The 12,838-nt window shown below is 37.5% G+C and overlaps 2 protein-coding genes across 2 annotated transcripts; one reads left to right on the forward strand and one right to left on the reverse strand.

The window, feature by feature from the left end:
- The first annotated feature begins 1,459 nt into the window (after positions 1 to 1,459).
- On the forward strand, positions 1,460 to 2,252 carry LOC114407703 (sec-independent protein translocase protein TATA, chloroplastic-like). Its single transcript, XM_028370896.1, has 2 exons — positions 1,460 to 1,822; positions 1,966 to 2,252. Exons 1-2 carry the CDS (start codon positions 1,529 to 1,531, stop codon positions 2,101 to 2,103), a joined length of 432 nt encoding a protein of 143 aa, XP_028226697.1. The 5' UTR covers positions 1,460 to 1,528; the 3' UTR covers positions 2,104 to 2,252.
- Positions 2,253 to 3,195: 943 nt separating this feature from the next.
- Positions 3,196 to 12,348, reverse strand: LOC114407702 (mediator of RNA polymerase II transcription subunit 14-like). The gene is made up of 8 exons (XM_028370895.1): positions 11,785 to 12,348; positions 10,601 to 11,668; positions 9,749 to 9,846; positions 9,487 to 9,661; positions 8,372 to 9,380; positions 7,243 to 8,261; positions 5,549 to 6,609; positions 3,196 to 4,494 (listed from the first exon to the last, which is right to left on the reverse strand). The coding sequence occupies exons 1-8, from the start codon at positions 11,995 to 11,997 to the stop codon at positions 3,693 to 3,695; spliced, it is 5,445 nt and encodes a 1,814-aa protein (XP_028226696.1). The 5' UTR covers positions 11,998 to 12,348; the 3' UTR covers positions 3,196 to 3,692.
- Between the last annotated feature and the right edge of the window lie 490 nt (positions 12,349 to 12,838).

The raw sequence follows: 12,838 nt of genomic DNA on the forward strand, positions 1-12,838 counted from the left end.
ATCCTTGCAAGATTCTTCTAACACATTATAAACACGTTTTTTTTTAAGGAACGCACTATAAACACTTTATCTATATGTTATGATTAATTTACTTGAACTATGTTTTGAATTTTTTTATAAAAAAAAATAGAAAGTTTTTTTTGCTTATCTTATCACTCTTAATAATGTAAAAAATAATTATTATTTCATGTATGTCACTCTTAGACTCACACAACAATTAGATACATCCTCAATAATACTCATGACTAGTTTGTCAATCACAATTAACACATAGTTCGTCGCCCCCGTTTCACCCTTTAATGCACTTTTTTTTTTGTTTAAAAATCATATTATTAAGACAATTATTCAAAATTAAAAAAATGGTTTTAAACAATATAATCATATTTATCATAAAAACAATATAAGCATATTAAATTAAATTATATTTTTTTAAAGAAGGAAACGTAAACTTAAACAGTTCATGTGTAATGTTTCATTGAGTTCACATGATCAATTTAGTGAAAAAAATTGTATTTAATTTTCACCATACACAAAATTTTCTTGGACTAAGACTTACAAATTGCATACGCACTTACTTTTTGTTTGTTTGATAGGCTGATCCGAAATGGATATGTTTCTATTACACTTTTCTTGAGAGAATAGTCCCAATGAGGAAGAATTAAGATTGTAGAGCTGGTCAATATAAGTATGAACCAAATATAAGTATGAACCATAAATGATATTAGTCTTTAACTTAATTGATTGAGGAAAATCTGCATGTAATCTTTGATCCAGGATAAAGGAAGTGGAAGGAAGTATATCATAATTTTTTTTTAAAACAAAACAAGGATGATCATCCTTCTAATATAAAGTCATCAACTCTGCACCACTCTTTTATAAAATACAATCTAAAAATTATTGTCAAATTTTTAGAAATAAATTCTCATAACCTTATTCATTTCTTTAACCTATTTTGGATTAGTTGTTTAAAATTTAATTTTCGTAGTTAACGATGAAAAATCTAGATTTTTAAAAACTTTTTAGTTAAAAATACAAAAAAAAACTCAAAAAGGAAAAACAAGTAAACATTTTTTTTACGTAGTAACTAAATTAAAATTAAGATTAAGGAACTAAAAGGTCTCTTAACCGATTTATAGAACTCCATGGAAACAGACAAAAGATATCTCTCTCAAATATTTACCATATGGTTTGTAGTAGTTTGTACCAAAAAATTACTAATATTAGGGCTGTCCCAAAAAAATGAGTAGGTTAGTGACTTAATTTATTGATCATTATACTCCGTCTATCTATCTATCTATGACTACTACATTTGCGTAGATGGACATGGTCAATATTATTGGCGGGGGGTGAAGTTAGGTAGCACATGTAGTATTCTTTTCACATGTAATCTATACTATTCAGTATTCGTCTTTTACTTTTACTTTGTTTTTTATTTTATTTTTGGGGCTAAAGCCTTAAAGGTGTTAGGTTATAAAAAATAAAAAAAATCTAAAAAATCTTAGCCACAGAGGCAGAGGCAGAGGAGGAGATGGAGACGATGATGATGATGAGCTGCGTTTCGATTTCGAGTTCAGTGACAAGAGGCGCTATTAGCGTGGGTTCCTCTTCATCTTTGTGTTTCGGCACACCCAAGTTGTTCAATTCAGCAAGGGTTGCGGTAAATGGTCGGCGAAGAAACAAAGGTTTGAGTTGCAACGCCATGTTCGGTCTGGGGGTGCCCGAACTGGTCGTTATTGCCGGCGTGGCCGCCCTGGTTTTTGGGCCCAAGAAATTGCCTGAAGTCGGCCGTAGCATCGGCAAGACTGTAAAGAGCTTCCAACAGGTAACCCAAATTATAACAACTGTGAGGGGAAAACTAAAATGAAATGGGAGGATGGTTATTTGTTGGATTTTGGCATTCACTTTTGCACATTATTGCTTTTAAGGATGGTTATTATTATTATTTTTGACAAATCAATGGTGTAGGCTGCAAAGGAGTTTGAGTCGGAGCTTAAGAAGGAACCTGATTCCACCCAGGGGGACTCATCCGAGAAACCTATTGTTACAGTCACTGAGCAGCAGCAGGAGGACAATGAGGTGTCTACTTCTAAGGAGACTGTATGATATTTTCTCCATGAAATAAACTATTCTGTTAGTTTAGTATTTTTGGCTGTCTGAGATTTCGTTATTTAAATCAAGACCAAGCTTTCAAATAAAATAAAAAATTAATTGCTACTGCTGGTACTAGTGAAGAAATTGATCATTTTTCTTCACTTTCCATCGCTCAAATTTGTTTTCACTTTATTTTTAACTATTATTAAACTCACTTTGCTCGTTGAAAATATCGTTTTGGTGTCCATTGTCAAACTCAAGACCAAGACTCCCACCCACCGTGCTCCAAAATAATGCACCAGATACTCGTTAATGGTCACAGTCATGGCGCATTGGTGCATGAAATGACAACTGTAGATTGAAATTATAAATATAAGCGGTTGCGATTGACGTGAAGAATGTTTCGATTGGGTGCATCACATATGTTGATCCCTATTCTTCCATCAGCACGACAATGGTTGGTTTGTTGCATACCATTTCAAATTCTACTTCCAATCTGACAAAAATGGTTTATCATTACTCTTTGGGTATTTAGATATTTTAATTTATTTTTTAAACAATTTTACATAGACCAAACGTATTTTAAGCTCTATTTCAACTGAACCAAACACATTATGTTACATAGACCAAACGTATTTTAGGCAGAGAATGAAGCAAGAGAAAATAGGACAAATACACGATAAAAAGGTCTTTACTTAGTTTGGCACTTCTGATAAATTAAAAATAGGAAAAGAATATTACTTTCTTCTTTATTTTATCTTCTCTTTTTTCATTATTCTCACCCAAACAACTTATAAATCTATATTCCTATTTTCGTAGGGTAGCAATACGTTTCCACTGGAAATTTTTGTTTTTTGCTCTACCCAACCCTCGCAGGAGTTCTTCAAATTGAGATATTATTTCCAAATAAGGCCAAAATAGTATTTATGAACAGTAAAAACTAGCTGAGTCCAAATAACCAATAAATCCTGCAGCTGTTTCAATGATCAGAAAACGATACACGTTACACAATTAAGAAGCTGCTGCCAAAATGAGGTTATTACAGATAACATAAAAGCAACCGGGGTTGAGACAGAGCATGCCAAGAACAAGATGAATTCAGAATTAAATACGCAGCAAGGTCTTTATCTATTGTCGATAGAGATCGAGCGTAACAAATTTCCTTTACTAATCTATTCATTTGATGTCATCTGTACAATAACAATAGCCACCAGCCAAGTAGTTATACCATAATACTACACTATCAGCAAAGATATTGTACAACCTAGTTAATGATCTGAGAGAAACGTCGAATACTCGTTTTATATATTTGGTTAGTAATCTAAAATTGGTGCCCGCAAATCTAAGCTAGGCTATCAAAAGTAATTTAATCAAAATTGTCTGTAATCACCTGTGCACTCTCTCCATTACAGCAAAGCTCATCTCCAATAGAACTGCATAAGCATAACCTATGAGCAGAAGAGACATGCTAGGATGGTGGGGGCATGCTTAAACTCAGTATGGCACCATTTCATATCATGGTAAACTAAAACGCAATATTGACAACACTAACCCAAAATATCTAGATAGATAGATAGATATGATTGCAGCTATTAACAAAATCACGCAGCTCCAGAGCTGGTTGTGACCCCACTACCATCTCTTAGCCCTTGAATGCACATATGCAGATTTCTTTGCACACTATCTGCAATTAATTTCAGCCTACCTTGACTTACATCTGCTGCTGAGTTCCCATTAACCTCCACTGTTCGTGCCACCCTCTGTTTGCATTTTTCCCAATCATCAACACGTAACCAACATGCCCTACCACCATGGCTACCATTCATGCCAATAAATGATACATTGGGACTTTCACCAAATGAATATCTCAATCTTACCGAAACACAGTATGGCAACCATGCAGCACCACCAGCAGCATTGACATGAGGGATGTGAGCAGAATCAAGAACAACAGTAAGCGCAAAATCAACAGAATTATGCAGGCGATCATAATGGATGTTGCTTCTGAATGCAGATGAGCTCTCAGAGTTCTCATCCATATTCAACCCAGAATGATTTTCAAGACATAACTCAATCCGTGGCTTTTGAGCTGAAACAACATCTCCAACTTGTGCCTGCGATAATCCCTTTTTCCAAGCAATTAATTTCAAGAATTCTCTCAGTACTGCCACAGGTAAAGTGAGCATAGTTATGAATGATGCAACACGAGAAGCATCATAGGGTTCTGATGCCACTCGACGGCTGAAGTAGTCGCATATTTCACTTATTTCAGATTGACTTAATTCCTCTGGTGCGGGATTTGAATTTTGCTGCTGTTGCTGTTGCTGTTGGTGAAAGCGTTTTACACTTAATACCTGAAGAAGAAGCTGAACTCTGTGGACACTAACAGCAAATACATATCCTCTGCAGAAGGATGAAAAGACAGCATTTCAGTTTAGTGTGTCTAATAACTGGAATAAGAATGGCAAATATTTAAGAAGAGCCTGAGAAGACACCAGCTGTTTCCTTTTTTAAGCTTAGTTACAATTTTAGTCCTAGTTTCACCAAAAATGACTTTGGTTCCTCTAGTTCCAATTGCTACATTACCCTGTAGTTTCTGTATGTAAGCAATCAAGACTCGTCACACTGCTTTTGCTCACATGGCTTTAAATTTGATTTCTTACTCTTGTAATATTAAATGTGTAGCACCTTGGTTATGTGAGTCATCACTGTCTCCCACTCTAAATATATTAAAGCTACACCTGATATGGTACAGTTGATGGTACAAAGAAAGTGAAACCCTAGGGAAGTACCAATCAGTTTCTAGTTTTGATGATGCAGAGTCCATGTGCCAAAATGACCCATTAGCAAAAATAGCCACTTCGAACAGATTATGGGCAGGGAAGCATAATTTTGCATCAACTTATAAACCCAGGAGATAACATTCCAAATTAAATTAAGGGGGCTAAATTTGAACGCTCCTAACACTGGAGAGATCAAAATGCAATAAAGTTTTTTCTTACTTTTTGCCAACTATAGCTAATAAGTCATAAAGTATCAATATGCATAACATTCATTCACATATAAAAATCAATTTGATGTATCATGCTCATAAAGAAATTAAAAAAAAAATTGATTAAAGACATTTTGTTTAACATCCTAATCCAAAATTCAATAATTGAAAATTATTGTTGCAAGAACTCTCCAGGCTAAATCACCCAAGGGAACAAAGAAATGAAACAAACAATGAAGTAAGAAACATGCTGAAAAAGTTAGTAGATGAATAAGAAAAGGAATGTAAAAATTGCCAATATCACAACTGCAATTATTCCCCTTTAAGCAGGAAGGGTAAAGATATAGCAAAAGTCCATGTATCAAGAAGGAATGTAAAAATTACAGCAGAGTGGTGCTTAAATAAAAGAATTCTAGAAACATAAGAAGTGAAGTACCACAGAAGGGGGGGAAATAAGATACTTACCCAACAAAAAAACGTAAGGCAGGCTGCTCAGGGTCCAAATTCAAAAGTGCGCCTTCATTTTCCTTCAAAATAGATCCTAGGATCTCTTTCAAAAGTTCAGGTAACTGGGCAAAAAGCCATAACACTCCAAGATACTTGAGAATACCTCTCAAAACCTTCTTAAGAGCAACAAGAGGAACCCAACCACCTCCATATCCTCCATCATCACCAAGACCAATAATGGCTGTGTTCAGCTCGCCTCTGACATGTGCAGGGACAACCGTTCCAGGTGGTCTCCGTAGAGAGACAGCTGATGTCATCAAAGCTAAGTTTGAAGAGCCTGCTAAAGCATTTCCAACACGGTTTAAACTAGCTACTTGGTTTCCTGTCCTAGGCATTGCAGCAGAAATTGGCAAATTTATTCTATTTCCATTTGCAGCCATCATCTGGGATCCTGAACCAGGGTTTGGATTATTTGAATTTGCCATCCCACCTGCCTGTTGTCCAGTAAAACTAGGATCCAATCCATTCAATTCCTGGGCAACATGTTCCATGATAAAAGGCCGAAACTGGGGGCAAGGCAGTGAACCTCCAGAAAGACGGCCCTCTTTAGGCGGTGTTGCAGGCTGCAACCACACCTGATCTCCTGCAAAGCAACGCATGTCAACAGCAAATTGTTTCCTGTACATGATCCGTATCCAATATGGACCGCGGAGCACAACAGAAACATCAATGGGCAAAAGTGAACTTGGAACAATGCCTGGGCCACCACGTCCAGAAGCAGCTAACATTGAAAGTGTTTGGCTAGTGAGACCACTAGCAGTAGGCATGACAGTGTTTGCCCCAGGTCCAGATGTTGGCAGACCAACATTAGTAGTTGAATTACTAAGCAGAAGACCGTGTGAGGATATATAACTACCATTCTGTTTAGGAATAGAAGATAAGGCAGCTGCAACCCCTGGAACAGGACCAGCTCTTGCTGGCCGGGTTGCAGCTGCCAGAGCATGCAAGGGCCCTGCAGTCAGCCGAATGCAATCCAACAGCGGTGAAACTTCACCTCCATTTATGAAATCTTCCAGAAACTGTACAGAATAGAAGCATCTAATTTAGTAAATACATAGGGAGGAATTTATCTTGGGAACAGATCCAGGACAAAATATTAGATACATCTATACAAAAGACAACTTAAAATTAAGGAATTGGTTTCTTATCAACACTGAAATATCAAAGGAAAAAAATGGTATCAAGCATTACGGACCATCATACATCAGCAGAAATAACCATAACAATTAAATTAATGCAATGCATTTTCAGGTCTATGTTTTTACAAAGTCGGCTGAACAAGCAAAAGAAAGATGCTCCATAGTAATTTCACCCAAAAGATAGCATAAATAATCAGGGTAAATATGCAATGTACCAGCTAAAGTCAAAGGAGAACAATACCTTGGCAGGATCATGTGTATTATTTCTCATGAAAAGGGGGGAAGTCCAAAAACATTACAATGGAGGAAATAACGAACATGATGAACCAAGAAAACAGATCAAAGCCAACAATCATGACTGGATAATATGGCATGCATATATTGTTTTAGTTTCCAATAATTATCAAAATTTTGAAGCACAACAGAAAAATATGCATCTATCACTGATGCCAAAACGAACACAATGGAAAAAGAAAAGCAAATAAAAATCAGTTGAAGAGGGGAATTAACAACCTTGGTATGAGGCCAAAGTTGATCAGGAGATACATGCATAGTGCAACCCTCTTTACCAGACTCCCATTCAACAACAAAACGAGCAAGGACACCTGAACCAAAGCTAAACCACAAGCTCATCAGTCCAACTGCCTCAATTCTAAACGCCCTTCTCATCTGTTCAGTTAGTTTGTCTGCAGTATCCAGAGCAACCTTGGTACTGGGTGTTTTGGTGTCAGAACTTGTAACTAGCTCTTCTGACTTCTCCTCTGCTCTTACGCCAAGCAATTTCCTCATGCCAAGGGCAAATGTTCTTGCATTGGCAAGCCTTTGGATATCAGCCACCAATTTCTTTATACTATCTACTTCAACAGATTGATAACTCAAAACAACACCATCTGGATCATAATGTATATGTGAATCTATGTCAGATGTATTAGCAATTCGTACACCTGAACCCCATGGTGTATTATTGATCCCTTTCTGAAGCTCCCATAAATCCCTGAAGTGCTGATCATTTATTTTAACATCCCAGTACATGCAACCAGGTCTGCCCAGTCGCAAACATATATGTTGCCATGAGTCACCTCTAGCAAGTGGAAGTCGAAACCAAATGTTAGATGATCCACTTCTCAAACCCACTTCTTCAACATATGAGATGTCTAATGCATCCATCTGGCTGGTTAGTCTAGCATGCTTAATGCAAAGTGAACAATGCCTGACCACATGAAGAAGAGCCGCAACATAAATGCTAGATGGAACATTCCCTTTATTTGCTTCTGCGATTAAACTTCCATAACTGTATCCTTCTGTTCTGGGTATTATTTCAGCGGACATGACACCTTGTGGCAAAGACAGTTGACAGCCAGCTGAATCAGAAATTTTTCTTTTCTTGCAGATTCCCGAGTTGCTTTCAACACCTTGAAGAGATGGAATCAAGGTCAACATATCCGAAGCTGTTCGTTTTCCAGATTTCCTATCATTTTTGGAGGTAACATCTTCACCTGTGTTATAGCTAACCGTTGATTCCAGTGTTTGGGCTGCAAAGATCCATTTTTCCAGTCATATATTACTTAAAGAAAGATAAAATAAATAACTGCATGAATAAACTCAACATGATAAACATGAAGATGCAAAGAAAGTATCTTACATACGGGAGTTGTAGCACATGAACCAGATCCAGCAGCCTTAAACGATTCAACTTGAGGTCCATTAGGTCTGGAATTAGGTATGGACATTCGAGAGCCAGTTGGCCGTGGAGGAGATAAAAGTCGAGATGACCGACTTCCAGCTAAAGCATCGTTGGAATTATCACTGAACACTCTTAGCTGTTCTTCATCCATTGCAGCAGAGGAACTAGAGTCAACTGAATGCAGAGATTTAAGAGAAGCCAAATCCTGTTCAGACTTGGAAGCAGATAGCTTTGTTCCAGCAGAGTTCCTTCCTTGTCCAGTTGGTATTGAGCCAACAGAACTGGACTGAACTGGGCCCTTCACACTGCCTGATGAGAACAAGGAACCACTATAGTGGTTAGTAGCACTAGAAGCTTTTGTTACATTACTAACCAGTGGCATCTGCATTCCTACTTCCCACTTTGGCGAAGGGCTTCCAGCCTTTAAACTATGGAGAGTCATAGGGACAGAGCCATATTGGGAAGGAAGGGATGTATTCACAGATGAAGAAAGATTTTTAACAGAGAATGGAGGCGTTGAAGACCCTTTCTCAAGTCCAAACACTTCATCAACAAGTGATGAAAAACCTGAAGGATGACCTCTTGCAATCTGTATGGAATTCTCAAGGCGAATATCAGAAAAAAACTCATGTCCAGATGTTTGATTTGGACAAACAGCATTGGGCAAAACAGAGCGTAATTTTCCCCAGTCAACCAGGCTTAAATTCATTTCATCTTCATGAACTTGCATTTGTCCTATATCAATTTCCTTGATCCGCAGCACCTGATTAAGCTCACCAGATAAATTATCTTTTACAGATGGGTTGGGCTGAGTCTCTAACAACTTAAACAAGGGTTTGAAATCCTTATCAAGTTGCATCAGCAGGAAGTAAGAACTTCCACAGTCGGGAAATCCCATCAATAGCATAGCTGAACCATTTGAAACATTCTTGGGTATTTTAACTGTATTGAATTCATGCTCATATACCTGCAAGAATGCCCCATAATCCATAGGTCTTAGACTGTCAGGTAAGCCAGTAATCCAAATAATAAGCTCGAAGACAGTCCAAAGGAGAGAAAACAGGTAAATATACCTCAAGGCCTAAAACCCTTCCAATAGATGCAAATAAGTGCAATAGACTTTTGCTTCTCAGGCTTATGAAGACCTCAGCTGCAGTCATAGATCCCTGATTCAAAGCTTCTTCACATTCTAATAAAGCGGAAGAAACCACTATGTTTTGAGAAGATTGAAGAAGAAAACGGCCATTCCTGAATAGCAAAACAAAGGAATGGGTTTGAAAAAATCCCCCAAATTAAAATGCAATAGATTAGAAAAATGCAAGTAAAGTTAGGTACCTTATATTAATTCCAAGAGTGAAAAAAGAAGAGCCATAGGCACGCACACACAAAACCTCATGGCCCTCAGAGTCCTTGCTGCAGCACTTATCATCCTTCTACAGACAGAGGCAGATCTCAAATTCAAAACCCCAAGCAAGATTGAATGGAAGAAGGTAGGGCATCAGATTACACGCATAATATTGATGGGAAGGTATCAAGATTCAAGAATGAATCTATAAAATTGCAACAGTTTGTATGATGTAAGGATGAAGAGTCTTTCAATAGAAAACACGTGCATATCAACATAGAGGGATGTTGAGATCTCACATTGACTAGAGATATGGCTAATGTAGTCCTTATAGTCTTGTGCAATCCTCATCTTACAAACCGATTTTGTGGGGTTGAGGACTGTTGAAGCCTTGTAAGGACTAGATTTGTCATGTCTTTGGTCGATGTGGTATCTCAACAATAGTAAACCCCAAATCTTTGGCAGATAACGCAGAAATAAGATGACTATAATTTTGACCAGAACTTCAAAATTATCTATCTTAACCTACATAAAGCATTATTAGCCAAAATTGATTGTTCAGCAACAAATGTACATCGGGCCTAGTACTTCGATAATCCAGGATTTAAAAAAAAAAGTTGAATATCCAGGATCTGAGAATCTATTTTCTGAAACTAAAAGAATGTAAGCAAAGTCAAACCCCAAAAGGACAGACACCAAACAAGCACATAAAATAAAACCCCAAAATAATCATCCAAATTTAATCCTTACAAACCTACTAAAGTCCAATGCAATGCAACACGCCAATTTGACACTCCAAACTCCCAATAAGAGAAAACTTTTCCCAATAAATGTAAACCAACCTGTTTATATTCAATATCAAGTTCACCCATTTGAGACTGGAGCACAACATCATCTGCGGTTCTACAGACCTGAACATTTTTTACCAGCTCTCTTTTAATTTCCAATAGACGGGTATATTTGTTGCAACAAATAGCTCTCAACAGCAACCTCTCAACATCGATACAACTCTGGTCCAAAACAAACTCTGCCTCCTTGCCCATCAAGGGATCTATGACAAAGCTGCTGTGGAGACACTTTATCTGAAGATCTGACCCTGGTTCAATTTTGAGAAACGGGCATGTGCCCGATTCAGACGCACCAGCATTCTTATCAAAATCCAACCAGTACACAATTTTCAACCCTGGAGTTCGCATGGCAGACGAATCAGATTCCCCATCAGGGTTCAGCGCAGAGCTAGAACTCGCTCCATGCCCCTCAGATATGAGCTCAAACCGAATTGCATCCTTCCACCTTCCCTGTCGAAGAACCTGCACTTGCCTTATGACCGTGTCCATGACAAGTGCAACACACAGCTCATGGAGAACAGAGTACAACACCGAAAATGGATTTTCTGCCGCTGCCATTCGCCTCTCCAAATCATCCCCAAGCAAGTGACGTCGTGTTGCCTCCAATTTCACAGGCTTATCCTTCTCACCAACAAGCAGCTCCAAATGCAAAATCCTCCACAAAGACAAGTGCCCTCTATACCCAAGCGTTATCAAAACCTTAAACTCCCCATCTAACCTAAGCATTGCGGTACCATCAGAAACCATAATATTGGAAAACTCTTTGGGAATAGAAACCTGAAGCAATTTGGACCGAACAAGCGTGTCCAGCTTCTTCAAAGCAGGTTTCTGCTGTTCCTCGGTCAAAGCATACTGAGTCCCCACATCCTCTATACATTTGGGCAAACGCTGGTAACTTCCGGTGAGAAGAATATCAATGGCGGAAGGTACATCGTAAACGGGGGCACGCGCCTGTTGAAGCCCCTCGTGCATAAAGAATAACGAATCAGCAGCTTGCGTGAAACACATGTCGTGATTTGAAACAGTCGAAGCCAGTTGCTGACAGTGGTGTATTAAAGGAACCTGCAAGCAAAAAAAAAAAAAAAAACGAATCAATTATAAGGAAATTCGATCAAAAATAATAATGGAATAGCATGAAATTGGAATTGAAGAATAGAAGGGGGAGCGAATTGAATTGCCTGTTGGCACCACTTGGAGAGGACATTGAGGCGGATCATGCGCTGCTGAGTCTTGCTGAGGAATTTGAGGATGCTAATCTTCTTGTCCGTGTCGGATAATTCAGAGGACTTGCATTTATCGACGAGTTCTTTGAGAGAGGCATAGGAATCATTAGCTGCGCGTGTAACGAGGGTGGAGAGCTCCACCGTCTGTTGCCCTAACTCGGCAGTCATTGGTTTCTTGTTTGGTTAGGTTTTTACCGATGAATTGTGTTGTGTCAGAGAAGCAACATTAAAATTAGGGTTTTAAGGAAACGAAATAGGGAGAATTTTTATTTGGAGAAGAACAAGAAGACCAAAAATGAAATGAAATGAAAACGACCACGCCCTCTCCCTCTCCCGATTCCTCTTTCTCTCTCTAACACACTTTTAACTAGTCTCACTCAGGTTAGTTGATTCTCTCTCCTCAGTATGTATAATGTTGGTTGTGAAATGCTCTTACTCACAAAAATGCTTTATTCTTTCTTGAAAAGCCTTTTTGACTCTCACAGCAGCCACCAATTTGGGATTTGTTTCATCCAATTTGCAAACTCTCTCACTCTCACCAATGAATATTGTGCTCTTGTCTTCGCTTTCATTTATATTTTCCTACCAACCATAGCATGATTCGGAAATTATTTCTCTGGTAAAATGTATTTTTTTTAATAAATTATTTAGGTGATAATTTTAAAATAATCAATATTTGAGTTTTTTACTTATAAATGAATAATATATTTTTACGATAAAGGGATATAATCATGTGTTTTGGAAAAAATAAAGAACAATCTAATACGATTCTACTTTTAAAAGTGCATTTTCTTTAACGTTTTAGCTTCTTGCCTTTTTTTTTCATTATTGACTTTTGATTTTTCTCATTTATACCTTTCCTGACTCTTCATATTTCTAATCTTTCAATTTCAGTTTTTCATAATTTTTTCTATATATACCAAACAAAATTATTCTTTTCTAAATTTTATAAAAGAACAACACATTAAAATACATTAACTTTAATAAATAATATATATATATATATGTG

The sequence above is a fragment of the Glycine soja genome, chromosome 3 (genome assembly GCF_004193775.1).
Source record: "Glycine soja cultivar W05 chromosome 3, ASM419377v2, whole genome shotgun sequence".
Taxonomy (NCBI): Eukaryota; Viridiplantae; Streptophyta; class Magnoliopsida; order Fabales; family Fabaceae; genus Glycine; species Glycine soja.

Excerpts from the sequence above, each read along its gene's own strand:
- LOC114407703 (XM_028370896.1), top strand. The coding sequence starts at position 1,529 with ATGGAGACGATGATGATGATGAGCTGCGTTTCGATTTCGAGTTCAGTG. Across the intron at positions 1,823-1,965 it reads CTGTAAAGAGCTTCCAACAG|GCTGCAAAGGAGTTTGAGTC; the intron begins GTAACCCAAATT and ends TCAATGGTGTAG.
- LOC114407702 (XM_028370895.1), bottom strand. The coding sequence starts at position 11,997 with ATGACTGCCGAGTTAGGGCAACAGACGGTGGAGCTCTCCACCCTCGTT. Across the intron at positions 11,669-11,784 it reads TCTCCAAGTGGTGCCAACAG|GTTCCTTTAATACACCACTG; the intron begins GCAATTCAATTC and ends TTTTGCTTGCAG. Across the intron at positions 9,381-9,486 it reads GAAGGGTTTTAGGCCTTGAG|GTATATGAGCATGAATTCAA; the intron begins GTATATTTACCT and ends GCATTCTTGCAG.